The 23,772-nt window shown below is 40.4% G+C and overlaps 2 protein-coding genes across 3 annotated transcripts in view; both read left to right on the forward strand.

The window, feature by feature from the left end:
• Window positions 1-23,636, forward strand: part of LOC134191730 (ATPase family gene 2 protein homolog A-like) — a 42,350-nt gene extending 18,714 nt beyond the window's left edge. For both annotated transcript variants that reach the window (XM_062660341.1, XM_062660342.1), the window contains exons 12-19: window positions 36-119; window positions 3,941-4,066; window positions 4,122-4,175; window positions 12,959-13,038; window positions 22,481-22,601; window positions 22,660-22,740; window positions 22,801-22,884; window positions 23,136-23,636. In XM_062660341.1, coding sequence (XP_062516325.1) covers window positions 36-119; window positions 3,941-4,066; window positions 4,122-4,175; window positions 12,959-13,038; window positions 22,481-22,601; window positions 22,660-22,740; window positions 22,801-22,884; window positions 23,136-23,312 — 807 coding nt within the window. In that variant the 3' untranslated portion in view covers window positions 23,313-23,636. The remainder of the gene's footprint in view (window positions 1-35; window positions 120-3,940; window positions 4,067-4,121; window positions 4,176-12,958; window positions 13,039-22,480; window positions 22,602-22,659; window positions 22,741-22,800; window positions 22,885-23,135) is intronic.
• LOC134191732 (tetraspanin-9-like) lies at window positions 11,956-12,953 on the forward strand. Its single transcript, XM_062660343.1, has one exon. It carries the CDS (start codon window positions 11,993-11,995, stop codon window positions 12,725-12,727), a length of 735 nt encoding a protein of 244 aa, XP_062516327.1. The 5' UTR covers window positions 11,956-11,992; the 3' UTR covers window positions 12,728-12,953.
• Window positions 23,637-23,772: the final 136 nt, after the last annotated feature.

Here is a 23,772-nt window from a genome sequence, read left to right on the forward strand (position 1 = left end):
AGTGGCTGTGTGTTGTGAATTGATGCATTAATTAGGTCTACTGGAGCGATGTGGGAGGACAAGAAATTATTAAGCAACGGCTAAGAGAAGCTGTTGAATGGCCTCTGAAACATCGAGAGGTTATTATTATTATTGTAAACTAAGGCAACGTTACTGTTTAGACACTGTAATAGGCCTCTCAGGCATTGTTGTGCCATATGGGAACTGGGCACGACTGCATGCGCAAGAGTTGGTACGAGCCTAGGTAAAACTAGTATGCTGCTACACGCATCTACCAGAACAGTAGGGAACTACAGAGCAAGTTGTGTCAAATGGCATAATCTAGCATTTATGACGAAGTTGGATTTTAAGTCATAGCTAGAGTACATTGTCTTGTTCTTTACATGTACATTTGGTTGTAGACAATCACTAAATCTGAACTTTTGAAAATGTGTTTTGGGAGCTATATGAAGATGTTGCAAATGTATAACATTTAAATGCAGTGTTTGCACTGACTTATATCACAAACTACTAGTAAATAGTAAAGATGCATTTTTGAAATTGTTATGTTGTTTATTGCAGAGAAATTGATTGCTATGCAAGTTTATTATGTACAGTTCAAATATTTACCCAAAAACAGCTGCAATCTTGTGGCTGCTACACAATTAATGTGATTGGTTTTGAATTTGAAAAGAAAGAGAGAAGAATTTAACTTGAAACAAATGTTTGCATTGACTGGGCAATCAAGTCTATGGCACAGTCTTGATCAGTAGCATCATGTTTTAGGTTATTGATTTGTTTACTTTCTGTAAGGATCAAAACAGTAAAAAAATTTTCAGTTGTCAAAATTTTAAAATCTGTGTGTGCAAGAAGAGTTTTACTCTTTCTGCTTTCTATTGTTTTCATTTTTATGTGTAACATAATAATTATTTCATCATTGCGTCAGTTGACATTATGTTGCTTTTCAAACCCATAATTAATAAGGTTTAATGAGGGTATTGCGCTGAATTGTCCAATACTCTACTCATAGTATGTGAATAGTGCTGCTAGAGATAAGCATACGACTTGTTTTAAGTGTGGCCTAAATATTGTAACTAGGTGATGGCAAGAAAACACTAACAGGTACCCTTTAGAGGTCTTGAGGTACACACCTGGGTAGCTTTCTAGATGACAGCACATTCGGGGCTGCAATCCACACTGCTTCTAGAGCAAGGCTAACACCTGCGATGGTCATGCAGCCAATGAAAAGCTTACAGTGACTGTAGATGAGCACCATCAATTTCTATGCATCTTCTTGACCGCAAGCCTTATGCCAAATTTTGTGTTTGACTGTTTTCTACTCACAAAGTATTGAATGATATGCTATATGCACCCTTTACAGCAAATGCACAGCTTGTTTCATGAAATCCAGTGCAACATGCTATATATTGCTTCAACACCTTTCAATCAATGCTTTCAGAGAATCTCTAATCTGTTTTATTGATCAATTCTGAATAGTTTGTACAAATTTATCTGCAACTGCTAATAATTGATGTAGCATATTGGTTAGAATCCTAGTAGTTTTTTTGTTTGTTATGTTTGTCTTGATCTGGCATTAATTAAGAACATCAACTTGCTGACTACTAGTTTGTGAAAACTCGTTTTACTTTAGCAGCATGAGTTATTTGTTCTTGTGTACTGATAATTTTCACACTCGGTCTTACTGTCATTAAACTCATAGTTCAATACCATGGCAGATGCCATATGAGTCCATGCCTGCTGATAAGATTGAGAAGTTGTAGCATAATCATGCATGCTTTGTTATTGTTGTTGGCGTTACTGTTCATGCAAGAAAAAAGTTACCTGTGTAGGCGCCAGACACTTGTGTTTTAGTTCTTGCATTAAGTCATCCCACAACAGTACGTGTTCCTGTTTCTCCATTAGGTGCATACCCAGTAGGATTTCAGCGGTTTATACAAACCCCTTGTTTCTGATGGCACGGGTTACACCCACACATACAAAAGCATTATATTGTCGACAGCTTGGTTAGATTACCACTGCAAACAGCGTACAACTGCAAATAATGCAGTGGCCCAAGCCTGCACATTGTTGTCTTTAATTATTTAGCAGAACATTGTTTTAATTGTCTTGTATCTGAGAAATGGCCCAATCTACTTACTTGGGTTTGCAGAAACTGTTCATTCTGCTGAAGCAGAGGTCTGACAGTTACTTATTGATTCAATAGATGTAGAAGAAAGTGCAGACGGTTTCAAGGTAGTTTAATCATTATGTCACCCGTTGTCATAAATAAAACAGGTCCAGTTAAATCTTGAGTTAGAAATCAAATCAATCTTGTTCAAAAAGTAGGCTGACATTGCTTTGAAACAGGTGGTTTGTGTAACTGGCATCAAAATTGGGTCAAGAGTACCAGAACTAATCATCATCCCTTTTTGGACCTTGCATTACATGGCAATACAATGGTGGCACGGTATGTTGTCACTGTTCAAGAGGCTTTCTGAGCTGTTAGTGGGGCGACCTAATAAATATAACTTTTTAAGGCTATGTGGTTTCTAACCATACCAAAATCGTTTCAAATTGTTCAAAAAGTGTAAACTTATGGAAAACAAACAGCAACCATGCTTTTCAGATGTCCTAGAGCTTAGTAATTAAAAACAGATTATACCTTCTACTAAATGCAAGCTCTACACACCACCAGCCTTCTTGCTGTCTGTGTCAGGGTTGTCACCTTATTATTGCATTTTATTTTCATTTAACAAACGAAACAATATGGTGTGCATATCACTGTATACAACAATAAGTCAACTTGAGAACCTCCTCTTAAATATTATTTGTGCAGTCTTGTTTATTGCTTCATATATATGTTGATGAACTATCTTTTGTTTGCCATCAGCTTAAGCATAGAGGCGTAAGCAACTATGTATGGTTCATACATAAGACGCATTTGTTGCCAAATCTATTCTCATGGCCCTTTTAAAGAATTGGATTAGATGACTAACTATTTGGATATATAACCAATTTCTTTAGTTGCCTGCCATTTAGCATCAGACAACACACACACACACACACACACACACACACACACACACACACACACACACACACACACACACACACACACACACACGCGCGTGCACGCGCGCACGCACTGACACACACATGCAGACACCTGCCTTTTGTTTAGTAGATACTATACAGACTCACTAAATCTACAAAGTTATTTTACACTATGTTTCTTTCAAATTTGGACAGGGCATGCTTTAATACAAGTCAAAGGTGTTGGATATATTGACAAGACAAAAGTGTACCTGAAAGTGAGGATTCAGTACAGAGTACCTTTATGAGGTGTTCTAGAACAACTTACGTGTAGCAATGTGCAGAGATATACCTTGTAATTGCCATAGTTTGTATCTTTCTTTGCAAATGTAGCTCTTTCCATGCTTGGGCTTTTCTTATAATCTCAGGATAACTAAAACTTCAATTTTCTTAGAAAGAAGCTCAAATAAGCTAGTATCAATTACGTACGCTGTTTTTACCTATTGCTTTATTTTTGTTTACATGACAGATTTTGGAATCTTGTTATCACTCAGTAGTCCATTTTCAATTTTTATTCCTATTTATATATGTGAGGAATGTAATTTACTCTGTAAATTGTAGCATGCTTTGCATTCGCCACAGATTCGAAGCAGGCATGAATAATATATTTGTTAATTAATCTAGATTTGGTTCTTTTGTAAGCAAACTTTGCTTGCTCACTTCCAAATAATGTTAAATGTCATAAACGGCAGTATGTGAAGTCCTTGTTCACATAATGCAGAGGTTCTAAACACTAATATTGTTTCCTAGTGTTTGGTTAGTACAAGCTATTAAGTTGTTGTTATCTTATTTTTGCTGGAAAGGTATCATATAGTTTGTACTGATGACTGCTAGCATGTCTTTATTGATTTTATGTATACTTACTTAGTCATTCAATCGACTTGGCATTCAGCCACCAAGAGGAATTCTTTTGTATGGTCCACCTGGTTGCAGCAAAACTTTAGTCGCAAAGGCACTTGCTACTGAAAGTGGATTAAATTTCATTTCTGTGAAGGTGTGTTAACAGAATATTGTTTTGTTGAGTTACACATGATGTTTAATAAATGCAGGGACCAGAGTTGTTTAGTCAGTGGGTTGGAGAATCAGAGAAAGCTGTCAGACAGGTAATTATATTGCATGCGCAGATACTGTATGTATGTTGATTAGAGTCCCGGATCTGATCTCAGTCATTTCCTGGTTTGTGTCTTTTTTTACCTTGACAACCTTAATCTAGTGAAACAGACTAAACTGGTAAAAGAAAAAACTCTTTTGGAAGCAGGCATGCACATTACAGTGCAGCAATGATTCAACAAGACAGCTAGATCTCCATAACATGAAGCCTGACGTAATTGTTTCTACAATGTCGTCTGTTAACAGGCTTTCTAGATCAAAACGTCGTTGCTTTGTTTCCAAGCTCATGTACAGATTAGCCACACCTATCTCCACAGACTAATCTACTATCTCAAGTGGATCAGTTTGTGGACTTTGGGTAAGCTCAACCGATTTAGATTGTGGAGATAAAGAAACCCGTGGAAGTCCACAGACTCTACTGGATTAGGTTGTGGAGTTAAAGAAATGCACCCCTAATCTCAGTCACTCGTTCTTTGCCAAATAGCACAGCCAGACCCAGCTGCTACGCTAGCATCATAATCTTACTGGATAGCAACTACGATATTTGTAGAGCAGGCGACATCAGCATCCATCATAATGTTACTGCTGTAGAACTTGAACCTGATCGAACCTATTCTCGGTCACAGAGTACCATATCTTGGTCAGTGCTTGCCATCTCATTTCTATGACTCTGTTTGAGACACAAGTTATCTCTATCGATAGGCTCATTATGTGACTTCCTTTCACCAAATGGTTGGTTTTGTCTTGTCAGCATGTTCTCTCGCAGACAACGAAGAAGACGGATGACTCACTGGACGTAATCCCAATTACCTGATCTTGAGTGGTTTTCTCTTTCTTCGGATGCAGATCTGAGGCGTTCTTTTTGGCAATGTTATAGTCAGCACCACTGGCTACTATACCTACAGAGTGATGTTAATGCTCATCGTACTGCAGCTATGGCAGAACGTGAAATCTGAGAGACAAATACTCGAACATCCGGAATCATATCTCAGTCAGTAGCTTTCATCGTGTTTCTACAAGACCAATTGAGATTGTTAGTCATGTCCTTGAAAGGTTCACTTCGGGTGTTTCTCCCACTGAATAGCCAGAGTTGTCCTCAGAAAACTTTCAAAACTGTCACCTAATCATGGTGATTTAGATAGATTATTTGACTTTGACATTCAAGGCCAAGCCATTAGTTAATCTATGACTTTGTTGTTTCTAAGGACTGGTGTGCTTTTACAAATTCCAGCTGGTTTGTCTCTTCAGTTTTACTGTTGCAGGTCGGTAAGAATAGTGATGATGGCCTGCAGGACATAGTCTCGGTTACACGATTTTGAGAAAGACGGGCTTATGAGTCATGAATGTGTTTTTCTAACTTGATCCATTTAGTATACTTCAAACATAATGTAATGTGATCATCGATGACTCTGAATTTTACATTTTGTTGGCAGTTAGCCAGAGAGTATAGTATTCCTACCTGTTTCTACTTTCTTGACTGGCAGACATAACGGTTATGGGATGACTGATTTTATCGAGCAGTACTGCACACAAACTATTTTTTATGTATTCTTACCAGAGCTATGTTGAGAGCTTGTGACAATGTTGACATGTTGCCAAAGAGAAAACAAGCGTTCTCACAACTCAGCTCTGACTCTCATGACACAGTTATGAAGTTGTGAGAGAGAATGATAGTGAGTGAAGGATATCAACTAACCCTTCTGTATAACCAGGCAGCATTGTTCATAATAACTAATGTAGCTAAAATCTTACAATTAGAAAGATTGTAGTATTTATGCTCAGTTTATGCTCAGTTTATGCAGAGCCCTGGCATACTTAGTGAAAGGCATCTTGTGAGATTCAACTTGTACCAAAAGGGATTCAATGTATATATAAGTACATTCTTATTTATTATAACAGTTAGTACTAGAAGAAACCTTAGGCAAATGGCAAAAACATTTATAGTCACCTGGCATAGACCTGTAAAATTCTCATACCTACACTTGCAATACTTAGCATGTAAAGGGCTAATACAGCATTAAAAAGAGTTCCCACATCACATATTGCCAGTAATTAGAGAAGCCAGGCTACATTAATAGACTTGCCATCACTCTACTAAGTGTGCGACACTACTTGAGATGGCAAACACTCAACAGCCTGCAATGCAGTTTTCTTTCTTCTCGCCTTTTCTGTAGAAAATAGGAATTACCAGGCCAATGTAGGCATATCTGGTTGCAGTCAAGTCTCCAAGTTCCCAAGCACAATATCACATTGATGATTCATATATCACATCACATCCAACCATGCCAAACAGTCTCTTGTTGCAAACACAGGCATACATAGCAGTGCATGAGTTGACCTTATTGATTTCAAAAGGGTACAATCGCCTTCATGATGATTGCTGTAACTTACAAAATCAGCTCATTAGCACTAAACCAGATTAAAATGTTATCTTAAATATTAGTCAAAAACATAGTTTAGATAGAACAACTAACGTTTGCCTACATGTCTAATTAGTAGAATCTGTTATCTCTAGAAAATGTACTACGAAACATTTTCAATCATCCTTAGTCGCATGTGACCATAAGTGCAATGCCCAATGAAGGTAGACCACTTACCTGAAAGCTGTAGAACCCAAGGAGTGTGCTCATACTGGGACCAAGATTATGTCCTATAGGTCATCACCTTTCTCACCGCTTTACAACAGTGACAACTGAAGAGACAAAATTGGTTATTCACTGGCAGACACACACACCTAAAGGAAACTTTTTAATAAAACATGACTAACGTCTCAATTCGTCTTGTAGAAACATGGTGAATGCGATGACCGAGATATGATCTCGGATGTCCGAGTATTTGTCTCACATTTCATGTTTCTGTCGTAGCAACAGTGCAAGGAGCACTAACATTATCCCATAGGTATGCCAAGTAGTCGCCAGCAGTTATGACTAGAACATTTAACCAAAAGATCGCCTGAGATCTGTGTCTGAAGAAAGAAAATCGCTTAAAATCAGGTGACTGAGATTATGTCCGTAAGTCATCCATCTTCTTTCGTTGCCTGCGAGAGTACACGTTGACAAGACAAACCAACAATTTGGTGAAAGGAAACCATATAATGAACGTATTGATAGAGATGTCTTGCGTCTCAAACAGAGTTGTAGAAACGACATGGCAAGCACTGACTGAGATATGATACTCTGTGACCGAAAATAGGTTTGATCAGTTTCTACAGCAGCAACATTACAATGGATGCTGATGTGGCTGGCTCTATACCTAGTTGCTATTCAGTAGGACTATGATGCTAGTGTAGCAGCTAGGTCTGACCGACTGCAGCTGCATGTTTGGCAGAGAACGAGTGACCGAGTTTAGGAAATGACTGAGATTAGATCCAGGAATCTAGTGTATACATAGATTGCTCAGATAGATTATTTATGGCCCTGGAACCAAAAACTAATTTGCAGTAACTCTAGTGATGATCAGAATAGAGACTGTACACTACAGCAAGATGGTTTTGGTGTCCAAATTGATACTGGTGCACAATAGTACTTATTGAAACACCACCCGACAACATAAGCATTTCTGTAGGTTGTCTAAAGCAGCTAGCATTCCCAATTACTAATTGGTTATTTTACTATTTTTCAATACTTTCTTGTGCTTATATCTCTATTTAAATGTTGCCTCTACTTTGTAATAGAACATATGATATTGTTTAACACTTTTCCAATGTTAACACACACTGATTGGAATGACCCATTTGCAGTTTGATTGCATTATTCATTAGCTTGAATAAATGACCAATGTGTTACTCTGTACATTATCTTTTGCTTAAACACTCTTAAGAATTTGAGCATTATGTTAAGTGGTGGGCTTAGTAAGCCGCTTACACAGTGACACTGTACACTTACATAACTTATGTCTACAATTGATGTCAGACTGTTGGTACTTAATTCAGTCTTACCAACTTGTTGTAGGATACTTAGTCACGTGCAGTTTGCAACTACACAGCATTATCTGAACTACTTATTTAAATGGTGCACGGATTCGGTTGTCTCAACCCAGACTGGTGTATCAAGCACACCACTTGCAAGAGTTGAAACTGCAGAAACAACTCAAAATTACGACACACAGATGCCACCTTATCAGGTTCTCTCAGAGCCCAGTGTGAGTCTTAGAGTCAATACAGGGTGTTGACTGGGCGCATTGCTTTCCCTCACAGCCTACGTTCTGGCTATATGCACCAGTGGTTTTCAAGACTTCACCCAAAGTACAGCTGCAAGGTTCTTTCTTGAGCTCAGGTTGTAAAATGTTCAAGAACAGGTGCTTCTACATGTGTGATACCTGAATTTCTACTTGGTAATTTAATTAAACTGATCTTTTGTTCTTTTGTTTGTTTGGCCTTTGTCTATCTCTTTTGCTGAAGAAATATTTTCATACTACAGGAATAAGTAAAACGAATGTCAAGGTTTATTTGGGCCAGATGTTGAGCGAGAGCATTAACCTTTTTTAGTTTGTTGTTGGATAGTCATATTTTGGCTGTCTTTTGTTAATTGTCTCTGTTAACTGCCTTCATGCAGTAGTTAGCTTGGAGCTGTTGCAACATGTACAGATGGAGCATTTGATTGGAAACAGTCTGTGGTACACAGTTATGGGTTACCATCTCTCTATCATCACACGTACTAAAGTTGAATGAGAAATAGAAGTGAAGACTCTTCTTTGTTGCATGATGTAACGTTATAACTACTGGAATCCTTCTCATAGTGGAATGTATGTTTCAATCACGCATGTTTGAGGTGGAGTGAAGACGTTGTTGACTTTAACTCATTTATCGACCACAGCAGTTTGTCATGAGCTCTCGATGCTACATTTTTATGCCTGCATGACGGTGTCTGAGGTCTACTGTCAATTGCAAGAGGATGAGTATATTGTGATAGCTGATTTACTTGGTGACCATGGCCACTTGCGTCTAGCTGGATTCTGGACTGTTGTCGTCAAACAGTTGCAACTTCATGGGTCCATTGGCGTAGTGGATTTTTGATATCCCAGCCCTAATCATAAATGTCATTCAGTTTGAAAATGAAGAAGCACTGAAGTGCTAAACCCTTGGCTGCTACCTTTAAGTTATGGAACATGCAGCTGCTGCACACTTTACTGGCACTATCTATCACACCAAGAAGGGCAGGGGCTCTTATTAGAATATTTGCTACTATGTGCCTTTGTACAGTGTGGTTAGAGAATAGAGTAGAAGCCATGGAATTCCTTGGAGGCTAGACGCAAGAAGACATCACTGATATCCATATCGCTGATTCTGATTTGGTTGCTTCCTTCACAAATATTTTTAGTGACAAACTGCTCTGTGCATCAGTTAGAAATGCTGCAAACTTTCATCAGAACCGTGATGTTTCCTTTGTCTGTGATTTTCCAGGGAATTCCATGGCTTCTACCCTATTCCCTAACCCCACACTGTACAAAGGCACTTAGTTCCAGATGTCGTAATAAGAGCCTCTGTCGTTCTAGGCGGGGTAGTACGGTACCAAGAAATGAAGAAGCACTACAATGCAAACCCTCCCCGTGCCACAGCGTTGCAGCTTGAATGTAATTTGTCAGAGCCAATTTGAAGAGCATGAGAAAGAGATTGATATTTGGTCACGTAGTTGCCTGGATCAGCGATTACGTGTTACGCTGTTGCCTAGCAGTCCTCCCCCAACGCGTTACACGCGTCGGTAATTACCCGAGGCCCGGATATCCGGGCTAAAAAGAGTATATTATTAGTCGTCTGTCGTGCGACCGACCGTACGATCGTATTTATTGTACTCGATTAGCGCAGATGCAAATGAAGCTATTCCGACCAATAGGCGAGAAGTGGCGTCATTACCAACCAATAAACGAACGTGATGTCATCATAAGGCTCCACCTCTCTTTGTTTGGCAGCTGTGCTACGAGCAGTCATCGGTTGTCCGTCCTGTACATGATGTTTAGTCCTTTGCTCTAGATAAGGGTGTAGCAGGTAGAAAACGACACCTAATCTACATTTGTAACGTGCATGTTTTCCCACCAACAACCAGCCGTCTAGTGAACGCGCGCGTTACTCCAGCACGTAATGCGAAGATGGCCTGTAACATTTGGCTTGTTCCACAGTGTTTCTGCAGTGGTTCTGCAGTCTGACAGCTTGAATTTTTGGTGTGCGTGGCTAATTATTGTTACGGTATTCAAAGTCAGAGCAACACAGACGCCTTAGTCTTCATTTGCACGTGCATGTTTTCTCACAGTAATGTCTTGTTTCGGCTCTGGCGGATCTGGGGTCACCTCATTACGACAACCTGCGCCTATTTATTGAGGTTAGACGGTGATAGCTGTGTAAATACGGTAGACGTAACCACCACGTGAGGGGATTTTCAATGGTGACAGACTCCTAGGCGTTCGTGCCTCCTAGGCGTTCGTGCCTCCTGATCCTCAGCTGCCTTACGTACACTGTACACATGTCTTACACTGTACACGTGAACAGGATAGTCCCCAGTGAACAGGATAGTCCCCGCTAGGGTGGGTTCAAATTGCGTGAACAAGATAGTCCCCGGTGAACAGAATAGGAGCAAATATGAACAGAATAGGAGCAAATATGAACAGAATAGTCCACGTGAACAGAATAGTCCCCGTGAACAGAATAGTCCCCGTGAACAGAATAGTCCCTGTACAGATGCAATTGTTTGGACGTGGCAACCGTCTCGCGTTTCCCTAAAGAAGTCTTCGTGTGTACTGTACATGTACCGTAATTATTTGAAGCGCCTCCCTTACTGAAGCGCCATCTCATGATCTGGAGCAGAGCGTACTGTACGCGTACCACGATATGCGCCGAGTTGATAATGATCCGACCCAAGTACGCATCCGTCTAATCGAGTCGTCGACGAGACCTACGGTAACTGCCTCTAGAAGATGATGCTACGTGACTTGCATGAGCAGCTCAACAATGCTAGGTGGAATGTACAGCGTTATGATGCGTTCACACTGATGGTCAAGTAGCCTTGTTTTCTTTAGAGCGAAGTCTCCACTTCAACTAAAGAATAGTCTCGCATAGCGAGACCCTAATCCCGCGTTGAGTCAAGGCTGGTACTGTACTGTACGTATGTACGTGTACCAGACTAATACAGCGTGAATTCAACGCAACTGGGACTTGTGACTGCAACTTGCTGTAGGAGCTACTCAGTGTACCGTGGCCCATTCCGGTTTCTATTTTAGCGTTTTTCCCAAACTACGTTTCGGTCTCCTCGTTACAGGTGCCTAGACTCGACCCATGCAGTCTCTCTCCGCCCTCGTCATTCCCCGGACTGACGTCGCGTCTACAGGTTCCACGGTCTTCTTGTTTTCTCAGGCTCTGTCTTGTGGTTTAGGTTCCGGTTTCTCGTTCTAAGTTCCAGTTTCTCGTTCTGACTTTCGGTTTTTCGTTTGTAATCTTGCTGCTAGTTCACGTGTCCAGTCGTCCAGTTTGTGGTCGAGTGCCCAGCCGGTCGTCTTCCCCCAGGAGGGGCAATTTTTTGATGCCGCATGTAGGTACGTGCATGCACGTGCCAGATTATACGGGTTACAGTATCCGGGCCTCGAAACCCAGATCCAAAAAATTTGCCATACAAAAACGTTGACGTCTAAACACGCCACTCCTTGAGAAAATGTAAAATTAGACGTGTAGTCGGCGTCTGCAGTATCTACTAGACTAGTAACGAGGAGCGGCCGGTTGCGTGTTTTAGGTCACGTGAGCGCATGTCGTCGCGATATCGCACCTTTCTGCAGTAAATTCTCACTTGCGCATGCGTGAAGTTACTTGTTTGACGGTGTGAACGTTATGGCTGTGGAAGGTTGCTCCAAGTGTTTGAAATGGCTTCTCTTCGTTTTCAACATCATTTTCTTTGCCATTGGGGTCATTGTCTTGGGTCTAGGCGCATGGCTGTACGTGGAATTCGACTCTTTTCTCGACGATCTTGCAGGAGTCAAGTACCTTAATGGCCCCATCTTGCTGATGGTAGTCGGTTCTATAATCACGCTTATCGCTTTTCTTGGTTGTTGCGGTGCGTGTATGGAGAACAAGATTATGCTTTACCTGTTTGGTATTCTCATGATTGTGACCTTTGCCCTGGAACTTGTGGGTGGAATTCTTGCCTACGTGAACGATTACGACGAGGAACTTAAGGCTACGTTGTATACGACTCTGCCTACTTATTCCAATAATTCTGTCATCAAGGATGCTTGGAACACCGCTCAGAAGAACCTAGATTGCTGTGGTGTTGAGAACTACACAGATTGGCAGGCCTACCTTGGGCCTCAACGTGTACCAAGTAGTTGTTGCAAAACGGATCCTTGCACAATAGCAGGAGGTCCGGATGGCATTGTTAATCTGCAGCTATTAGCAGACCTTCCTATAAACACCATTGGCTGCTATGAAGAAGTAAAGTCCAAGTTTGAAGGCAACACTGTAGCTGTTGCTGCTGTTGGCATCAGCTTTGCCGTAGTTCAACTCCTGGGCATTATTTTCGCCTTTGTTGTCGGCTGCAATATTGAGTCATCACCAGAAGTGGTGTAAACTGACTAGGACTTTGTTGCTGAACAGTGTGTGTTAACTTTTTTGATACCAGTGTGGCAAGCTGCAATAGAAATTAGTGCATGGCTGTTTGCTAGCAATTTGCGATGCTTTTACAATGGCAGTATTTTACATTTAGGACTGATTGGCAGTATATTTTAGTGTCTATGTCTATCTTGCATTTGTATGGTCAACAGAGTGCAATATAGTTCTACATGTCATTTTTCACTTCAGGTTTTCAAGAAGGCACGGCAAGCGGCACCGTCTATTGTGTTCTTTGATGAAATAGACGCTATTGCTACTCACAGAGGAAGGTCAGTTAGCGAATTCTTAGCGTAGCGTGCGGGCGCATAGCCAATTAAGAACGGTCACCGCCTTAGCTAGTCCTTTCGTGCAACCATAGGTTTATACTAGTTAGTATGGTATCTGTAGACGCCTCGCGTTGGTGAGTTAACACGTCGCAAAGGAGTTTCTGTAGACTCGACCCAGTCTCTCTCCGCCCTCGTCAATCCTCGGAAAGAGACTGGGTCGAGTTTTCTAGCTAGACAATACGTAGGGTAGGGGAGCCTAATTGGGAACGCCTACTTTCATTTCCGCCTTCTCCAGCAGGTTTCACTTGAAAGCCGTACAGCTGTGCACTGAGTAGCGCATGAACTTGAAGCTTAGTTTTTAGGCTAAACAAGAACTGAAAACTGCAGACTAGAAAATTTCCATTGTCTAGGTAGAGCTTCTAGAAGTACGCGCGTTGAGATATTGATATCTGCGCAAAGTGCCCTAATTGGGAACGGTAGAGTTCTTGACGATCGTGCAGCGGTGGAGTAAGCCAGCGCTACAACATTGCAGAGCATCAATTCTGTATTGTACTGATTGATCGTTAGCTCTCTTTGTCTTTGTACTGTGAGCGTAGACTCCAATTTCCTCTAGGGGCTGGATTGGCATGTGATAGAGAGAGAAAGGGAGAATCAAGACTCTGAAGGGCCTAACATGATGGTATTTGTATTGATATTCAAGTACAAGTTGCGAAATGTCGCAAACGGACTAGTTGGAAGGAACTGTGGCTATGAATTGTTGAAGGTATTCCCACATGCTCCTGGAATTCACCTAGACACTGGCGTGAACAAAAACTAACAGCTTTACTATCATCCAACATTGCAGTAACAAAACTCGCTACACTACTATTATCATGTGGAACCGCTGCTACAACATGCTGTCTTGTAATCTACTTGCTAAATTCAATGACTACATTCTGGACGCATCCATAACTGTTCAAGGTCTGGGTACGTTGACAAGTTTGCACAATGGCAATGGTACCACCTCCAGCACTTGTCGCAGCCAATCCAATTTTTCTGCTCCTGTTTGGTGTCCTTGTCATAGTGTGCACCACAGCCTTGACATGTGCTCTCAGACTGATCAATGTGAGGACTTTTTGCTACTGTTTTCTTTACTTGTTGTTTAGACTTAGACTTAGCCTTTGACTTCTGCATTTCTCGCTGCTTTAGTCTTTCAATAGCTGCTTCGCTTGTTAGCGCTTCACCATAGTAGCCTGGTTGTAATCTACTTCCTTTCACATTAGCTTTTGTCTCTTGAATTGTTTGGAAGTGTTTCTTAAAAATTCCTGTGACACGTTCTGTTACAGGAGTAGCTGACAAGGGTTGTTCTATAGATGTACCTGAATAGGCTTCTGATGGCTTTAGCTTATCTTCTCTAATTATGCTTCTGTTAAGGGGGTGGATGCCAGTGGCATGAAATCCACTTACTAAGTGCTCAGGAAAAAAGGTCTCTTTCCACAGCTGACTCAACAAGGATGGAAAACTACGTTTAGAGACCACAGCCTCAAACTTTTCACTTTTGAATTCTTTCAAAAGTCGTGCCCACACATGCTTTACAGATTTGAAAACAGAGACATCTAGTGGTTGAAGGATGTGTGTTGTATGGGGTGGTAGACAAATGATGATAGTATTCTGTTTTGCAGCTTCTGTTACTAGCTCTAACGTGACATGAGAACCATGGCCATCAAGAAGTAAAACAACAGGAGCTGTCAGTCGAAGAAGCTTTGTTGCTGGTAAAAACATCTGAATGAACCATTCAGAGAACTGAGTGCTTTCCATCCATCCTGAGTTGCTGACACTGAACATGCAACCATGGGGACCACCTTCCATCCAGCTAGGATTTGTAGTCTTGGCCTTATAGACAACATATGGCAAGACGCGTTCTCCTATCGCAGATCCACAAGCAAGAACTGTGATGTTATCACGGCCAGAACCCGTGCCAGTCTCATAGACATCTTTTTGGCCTTTTCGTACTATTACTTTTTTTGATGTAACAGATGTACATAGTCCAGTCTCATCACAGTTCCACAGACGTCTCCCCAATTCACTGTATGGTAGAGTCAGGAGACCCTCCTCTTGCAAGATCTTTTCTAGATTGGAAAAGAATTTATCCACTACTTCAGTCGATCCTGCTTTTGCACGCTGGATGGTCAAGTGCTCTGGTTTTCGCTCACTCAAACTTGGCCATCTTGTGAAAAAATTCTTCCACCATTTCTTGCCTGGGAAGCCACTAGGAAATGGATTCTGCATGCCAGAGTCATCGAAGTATTTTTTGATGACACTGCCAACCATGTCACGAGTTGGTGGATGGCCAAAACTTCCAAGGCTTGTAATGCATCGAGCAATAACCTTCTCTTCTAGAGGAGTGAGGGCAGTAGGACGTCCGACGCTGGTGTACTTGACTCTCTGGTGTTTTTGTTTGAATAGGGTGGTGGCGGCACAACCAGCTCTTGCTGATGCTTGTCGGTATGACAATCCCTGTACTTCTACATACTCTATTGCTTGCTTTATCGTGTCTGGCGCATACGCTCTAACAGAATTGCGCTCTCCAGCCATTTGAACTGCTAATGACTAGCCGACGTATAGCAAACTCCACCTACAGGGCGTGCTTTCGTTGTCCTTGTGGGAACTCTAGTAAATAGGTTTGCAGGTTGCGAGATTTGACTACTCAATGTAGAGGAACGTTTGCCGCTACTTCAAAACAAGACGAAAGACCTCTTGCACACTTGCCTTAGACCGTCTAGGGTCCTATGCGCTTGGAGTATAGATCTATTGGTAGGAGGTGCAAGTAATAGATAAGTTACGCTAGTGTATGAGCTGTAGTCATAAATTATTGTATGTATGGACGTTTGCAAAGCTGAACTACACGTCGGACAATCATTTACACAAGAGGATGTCATTCTAGGACGGAATTGACCACATTCACTCACATGGATATGCCGTTTCTGTAAGAAATTGCAATTGATTTGCCACAATTATGTAAAAGTAAGACCCTTTCCTGCAACCCTTTCACGTCAAGCCCAATTGGTGACAGTCATTTCTCTTCCTTTCACACAGCAGACCTACTCTAGGCACGCGCTAGATAAGATTGTAGTAGGGAAGACCAAAAGTTTCCAATGCCTGGAAAAATTCTGATGACACAGAAGATATTAGACTACTGGATCACAGTCTTATAATTCTCTTGGAAGGCTTAGTCAACGAGAAACGAACTGTTCCCAATTAGGACACGCCTCGTAGATATCAGTAATGTGAACCTCCCACTCGTTAGCAGCTCTTGTGTCAACACGGTAGATCGCTAGCGTGCCAGCTGCTTAGAGGGTGTAGAGTGAAGATCAAGCTTCAACGCTATGGTTCGTTAGGTGCAGTGAGATTCGTTTTTCAGTAAAGAACTTGAGACACAGGCGGAAGTACGTGTAGGCGTTCCCAATTAGGCGCCCTTACCCTATTTATTGAAACCTTGTCATGGAAGTAAACATGCAAACTTCCTAGTAATTTACGTATCTAAGCCTGGTAGGTATATGTGGTGTTGGCAGGATACATCAATCATCGTACCACACACCATGTATGCCATCACTCTTTACATCCATTGTACCTGGTTAAACTTGGACATAAGTGATTGAAAGGTTGATTGACATACTACTGGCTTCTAATGAAAAATTGATTGGCGTCATGCAAATTCAAGGGACTCTGAACAGGTATAATTTGATTGTCAGAATATGAAATTGATGTGACAATGATCAGTTTTTATGTATAACATCACACCAACTTGATGTGAAGGGAACAGGCAAATTTTGCCCTCTATGCTAACTATCCAATTTTCTTCACAGTTCCTTCATTTCTCAAAAGACTGTTGCTCACTGTTATTTGTACTACCCAGTACACCTATCAACATTCCATCGTTACCCCATTCACATGTGCAATTGGTAAAGTAATTTGTGTGTGTGTGTATGTGTGTGTGTGTGTGTGTGTGTGTGTGTGTGTGTGTGCTTGTGTGCTTGTCGTCTGTCATGATAATATATTTTAAAACTTTAAGGTCTACATCCACTATACCAAGAAGATTATAGCAACAATGTGTTTAATTTATGAGCTAAGACCATTATAAATATATTTTTCATCTTGAAAAACACTCTGTCTACCTGTCTGTCTGTCAAAACCATATACAAGGTTCTGGCTAGAACCAGTTTTACCGTCACCTTGCCTGTTTGGGAAGGTGCATTGACGGTTGAATGCCGTCATGTTTTTATGCTCAGTGCTGACAGGGAAAACGTGCAATGCATGCATGACTGAAGCTGTAGGCTTTACCTGCATGATTCTTGTAACATTTGAGTTATTTTGAGATTGAGGTAATCTAAATCGTAACCAAGAATGCTTTTTGTACATTTCTTCAGTATCTGTGCTTTAGGGTCGGAAATGTCTACAAATGCCAAAGGGGCATGGCCAAAACATTAATTTGGTTTGTGACAGTTGGTTGGGCTGCAACTCTAGTTAGAACCCTGCATCATGAATTCTTGTCATCAATAAATAGATTTATCAATAATTTTTGTCATACCAAGCTAAATCAGAATTTAGTTGTTCGACCAATGCCATGAAACAGATTTAGGGTTGTTCAAAAGATGTAAATTTGTTGTCTCTTCATCAACAATTTTGACTTCAAGAATTGCAAGGTTAATGCAACAAAGGCTGTCTTTCAAACTGCCTGCAAAGCAGCCAGTTAAGGGTTTGCTTGCTATTTTATTGACATTAGCAATATTCGTTCACACAACACACACACACACACACACACACACACACACACACACACACACACACACACACATACACACACACACACACACACACACACACGGCAAATGGATAAGGAGCTTCCGTTAAACGGTAATGCTTCCCAGCCAGATGGCTGGGTTCCTGTGCACTAAGCAGGAGCTATGGGCCATGCTAAGCAATCTCCTGGAGCCTGGCCAGGTGCTCACAGGCAGGAGCACCGACTGCGACGCCAACTGTGGTGTGGGCTAATGAAGTCCCACCCGGACCCCAGTGGCTGATGGCACACACACACACACACACACACACACACACACACACACACACACACACACACACACACACACACACACACACACACACACACCACCAACACCAACACCAACACCACCACACAAATTCTCAGCTCAACCATACTCAACTATGGGTTTAGGCCATGCAGAATAGAATGCCAAGTTTGCCAATATACTTAAATAGTGAGCTAGCTTAATCAACGTCGAGTAATTTCAATTCTTTTTGGTCAGTATATCCACCCAGCTTTATAGAGTTCCATGATATGGTTATCTTGGTGGTGCGTTCTACTGCGAAGTTATTTTCTTGAAGTTGATTGTCTGCTGTGCTTTCAACCGTGTCCTTTGCTGCCTCGCTATCTGTATTGATATAGCTGGAATATACACAGAAAGGGTTCAAGAACACTGGTACACAGCTGTTATGTATGGGCACAATGCTGAGTAATGTATGGACACAATGGACAATGATACTATATACGTGGACAGCAGAGAGAAGGAGAATTAATTAACATACTACCTGTATTTATGTATACTGTTATGCTGTTGGTAATTCACCAATTCTAGTAATGACACTGCTTTAAGTCCATGTTGTATACATTGTATATATACTATGCCACATATGAAAGTATATACTGTTACACCACTATGTGTAATAGTACTACAATGGATACCACTTAATTAATTGGGTCATCATGCAATAGGGTCAGCCACTTCATATTGGAACTTTTGTTGAGATCAGAAGCAAGATAAAGATACACTAGTTTATGCAAAGTATTCTCCTTTTGTGGCAGCACTTTGTGTTATTAGAGCATTGGCAGCGGACTGTTGTCTAATGTTGACAGGAATTTACAACTGCCATTGGTGAAAATGGTACAAGTCTACTGAAAAAATCCACTTTTATGGCAAGAATTGTCTCGATCAAATTGTCCATTGCTTGTGATAATGAGTCCAACAGATCATTTATCATTTATTCTGTTTGTACCAGGGTAGTAGCATAGATTTATTTCACTATTCTGTGTTCTAGCTAGAGCAGTTTTGTTTGGTGTGAGTTTAGGCATATATTTATGAAAGTTCATAATTTGGGCCCTTATGTCAAATTTTACCAACAATGCTGCTTTTGCTTTGGCAAGATTTTTCTTCTTATTAGTGATGTTATTTGTTTTCACATCACAAGGATTGTTCTGATATATATCTCAAAATGTGTTCAACTTTTTAATATTGTTCACACGTATCACACTACATTTACTCGACGGCTCTGGAGAGGCTTTTGTGCTAATTAACTTTGGGCCAACAACTGAATCCGTAACAGGCTTTCCAATCCTGTTATTTTTTCTGTCACATCTTCCTGATTTACAAGCTACACTATACCCAGATAGCAGAATCGTTGACTTTGTGTTAGCAATTGCCATTATACGGATGTTAGCCTATATCATTGACACAGGCACTGATGACTTGGTCTTTTTTATACCCCTTTTGACACAATCTTTAATTTATTAAGCAAAGCATTCTGCAGACTGCTGTATAGACACAAGAAGGATCAAGACCTTGAAATGCCCAAATCATCTGCATATATACTTATGCTCCAATTTATGAATTTTTCCTTGAATCTATGGCTGCATGAGATCTGTATTTCATGTGCAGTTTGAATGGCACTTTTAATCGATCAGAGAAAGAGCTTCGAATTCATGATCGCAAATTGTTTTCTTCATGTAGATATCAAGAGAACAGGAGACAAGCAACAGCTTGGTTTACACTTGCATATAGTTATAGTTACTCAATCTGAAGACATTTCACATTGGTTTGCATGACACATCCTGTATTATCATAGATATCAATTATTAGCCTAAGACTCTTTCTTCCACTCTGTAAAAACATTCAGCAGCAGTGCCATTTAGTTTATTTTGACAGCTGCTAGAATCTCTTTCTTAGACTTTGACAATTGGTTGAATCTTAATTTTGTCCAATTTTCTGCTTTTCTGTAAACTTTAGTGACTTATGTCAACTGGTTTAATATTAATTTTATTCAATTGTCTGATTTGAAATTTACCATGTCTCCGAAGTTTAATTCGTATGTCCTGTTGGCATGCCTTTGTAACCACACTTCATTCATTGTCTTGTTTCACCTGATGTTTCACTTGTTGACATACCTATAGTATTGATTTCTGGCTTCCATCCTATGCTGAGCTCTCACCCTAGCTAAATTACATTGCTATTCAATCATGCTGTTGCAGAGTACTGTCTGTTATTCAGTTATTTTCTGGCTGGAGCTGGGGATAGGTGCTCTTTCACACTGTCACTCGCTGCTGGCTAAATTCATTCCATGTCTGCCTTCTACATCAATAGCAAATGCAGTTCTCTGGTCGCCATGAATTGACAAGGCTCTCACAATGAGAATTTTGAACAAGAAAGTTTTTCAAAGCACCATTATTCATTTTAGGCATCTGAACTCTTTGCTGCATGAAATTGTAAAACTAACTGATTATCATCTTGTGATATGCATGATTTCAAGTCAGGACCACTCATCACTCTAATGCTGTGAATCATTCTCCTCCATAGACTGTCAGGTAAGAACATACTACTTCAAACTAGACCTTTGTACATTTGGAGGATACCAAGAAACCGTGTGGATATTTTTGTGTTGAAACACAGTATTGTCAAATCATGGACTTCAGCAAAGTCTAGAGGTTTATTGTCATTATCAATTGATGAGTTGGCCAATCCAAATCTTTCAGTAACTGTGACGCTTGTTTTTCTGATTTAACATTGACATCATCAACAAATACAGTGAAAGGCCCAGTCTTGCATTGCTTCATCCAGCTGTTGGTAACAGCTAAGTATCCTTGTCTTCTCCTACTCTGTTTCGTTGGACCAAAGCAATCATTACCCAGACACAAATTTATGACCTTTTTAGAAATAGGGTTAAACAACTTGATTGAAGTTTTAGCACTACTGGAAAGTACAAACAAATTTCTTTATGAACTCTCCAGACGCATGATCCTGAGAAATAGATCTTCAGGTTTGAAGTCTTATACAAACCATTGACTCGGCTCCAGGCAAATTAGCTTTAATCGCTCGACACAAAGTCATTCCTTTTTGCTGTAACTGAGAATATGTTTTCTTCCAATACCTTTAAGTGATCAACAATTTCAAGTATATACCAATATTGAGAATTTCCGCTGTATTTCACAAATTTTGCCAAATGAATTTTTGACAATAAACACAAACGCATTCTACGGGAAGAGGGAACTGTTCACATTAATTTGTAGATGATGAAGGGTTGCTCACAGTAACTTTCAGTGAAGAATGGTCTGTTCTCATGTGATTTTGGTGTAGAATTGGCAGAGGTCAGCTAGACCGCTAACACAGTCACCAGTTACTGGATAGATTGACCAGCAACTACTATAGAAAGAACTTGATAGGAGCAGTCAAATATCTCATGGTGCATGACTCCTGAATGTTCACGCATCCCTTTGATCCTTAATTAATTGTGTTTCCTCTAGATCTAAGGGGTGTCCTGTCTCACTCCTTGCATCGCCTGCTCTTTTAAATTTCTAAGCATCAATTCTATTGTTTCAGACACGAGGTATTCAGCCACTTGTAGCAACACCTAATTCAAGTGATCAGTTGCTAAGCTGACACACTCTAGCCTTTCACCATCTTCAGCTTGCTGAAGGCTGAAGTAGCAAGTATCTTAGCAAGTAGCAAGTATCTTAGCAAGTAGCAAGTATTCTAACACTTGTAAGGAGCATATAACTACAATAGAGTACAAACATGTGTGTGTGTGTGTGTGTGTGTGTGTGTGTGTGTGTGTGTGTGTGTGTGTGTGTGTGTGTGTGTGTGTGTGTGTGTTAGGGTAGGGTCATGCTATGAGAACCTAGGGCATACAAGTTCTCTAGCCTTAGCAGGATTTGTGTCATATGTTGACTTTGCATTCGCACAACTGGTCATTTACTGTCTTAAATGTTTGTATTAAACATTTTTGGCTTGCTGAAGTTCTCACTGATTTAACAAATGTATAGCGTAGCCTTCAAGAATCTGTTTTGTTTTAGAAGATCAAGCATCTTACTTGTTGTGTGTCCGGATTTTAATGGGTTTAATAACCAATTTTTTATGATTAGTTCCTTTGCTGTAATGTCTAGGCAACACTTTGTTGTTAGTCATAAAATACCCAAGTTTAGCTTGAAGGTAAGCTTGTTATTTTGCTTGTGCAGTAAGACTTCACAAGAACGTTTTTGCTGGACATTTGAGCTTTTGAGACATTTGCTTACTCTTGTATACGATGCTTATTGTTGAATTGATTGATGAATTGCTGCTTACACGATTGTACAAAAACATGGTTGTCTGGTATAAAATTCAGTTTGTGGTATATGTTACAGAGAAGAAAGCAGTGTGGGTGACAAAGTGTTGTCACAACTTCTTACTGAAATGGATGGAATTGAACAGTTGCAGGATGTGACTGTTTTAGCTGCAACAAACCGCCCTGATATGATTGATAAAGTACAACAGTGGCATCTTTCTGACATTTGATTTACTGACTGGAGATTTTGGTTTATAGGCTTTGATGCGTCCTGGTCGACTAGATCATGTAGTGTATGTGCCATTACCTGACTTAGAAACTAGAAAAGCAATCTATGAAGTACAAAAGACAACATATTGTTTTTAGATTCTAATATTGAATGCTTTGTTTGCTGTTTAGATTCAGTTTAGACAAATTCCTACTGCTGATGATGTAGATGCTATGCAATTAGCGATGTTGACTGAAGGTTTTTCTGGAGCAGAAGTAAAATATGATTTTTACAAACAGACAAACAGGCAGACACAGCCAGACAGATACAGACAATTGATTGAAACAGTGGTACTGGTCAATGCACATTACTTTGCATCAATTCGTACAAACTGTTGTCTCTGAACTAACTTTGATGCTCGCTATTTGCAATGGCAATCTGTCAGAATTACCTTAAGCCTATTACGTCATCCAGCACCTCTGTTGCCTTGTGATGCTTGATGCTTTGTTGTTGGTGCTTCTAACAGGTTGTAGCTGTGTGTCGTGAAGCTGCTCTGTTTGCCATGAGAGAGAATATAGATAGTCAACATGTAACAAATGATCATTTCCAACAAGCTCTAACAGTCATAAAGCCGCAGACACCTTTCTCTGCTACACAAAAGTATGAAGAATTCGAAAGGACTGGTGGTGTGATGTCTTCATAGTAGTGTTGACAATGTTGTATACGTAATACATGTGTTACACTATAACATTAAATATTCAGTTGTCAATCTTTCCACCTTGCCAACAAAGACAGGATGCAAATCAATGCTTGATTGATTTCCAGCTGCCTTAATTTTCTGATACATGTTACTTCAATTATCCTAGGTTGTGTACATACAGTTATTGTATATCAGCTGAATCTTAGACAATTTAATGCTACCAATTAAACTGTGACAAAGTGGACAAATAAATCTAAAGCCCGGTTCACAGTATTGACGCTGACGGTCAGCTGAGCGTCAACATCAAAGACACTGCCTTGACGCAAGTGGCATCCTTTGATGTTGACACTGACGCTGACGCTGGAATAGGATTCATTTCTATTCCAGCGTTAGCATTAGCGTCAACGTCGGCATGGCGTCAGCGTCGTACTGTGAACCAGGCTTAACCATTCATCACTATATA

This window comes from Corticium candelabrum, chromosome 16, assembly GCF_963422355.1.
Source record: "Corticium candelabrum chromosome 16, ooCorCand1.1, whole genome shotgun sequence".
In the NCBI taxonomy this organism is placed as follows: Eukaryota; Metazoa; Porifera; class Homoscleromorpha; order Homosclerophorida; family Plakinidae; genus Corticium; species Corticium candelabrum.

Excerpts from the sequence above, each read along its gene's own strand:
- LOC134191732 (XM_062660343.1), top strand. The coding sequence starts at position 11,993 with ATGGCTGTGGAAGGTTGCTCCAAGTGTTTGAAATGGCTTCTCTTCGTT.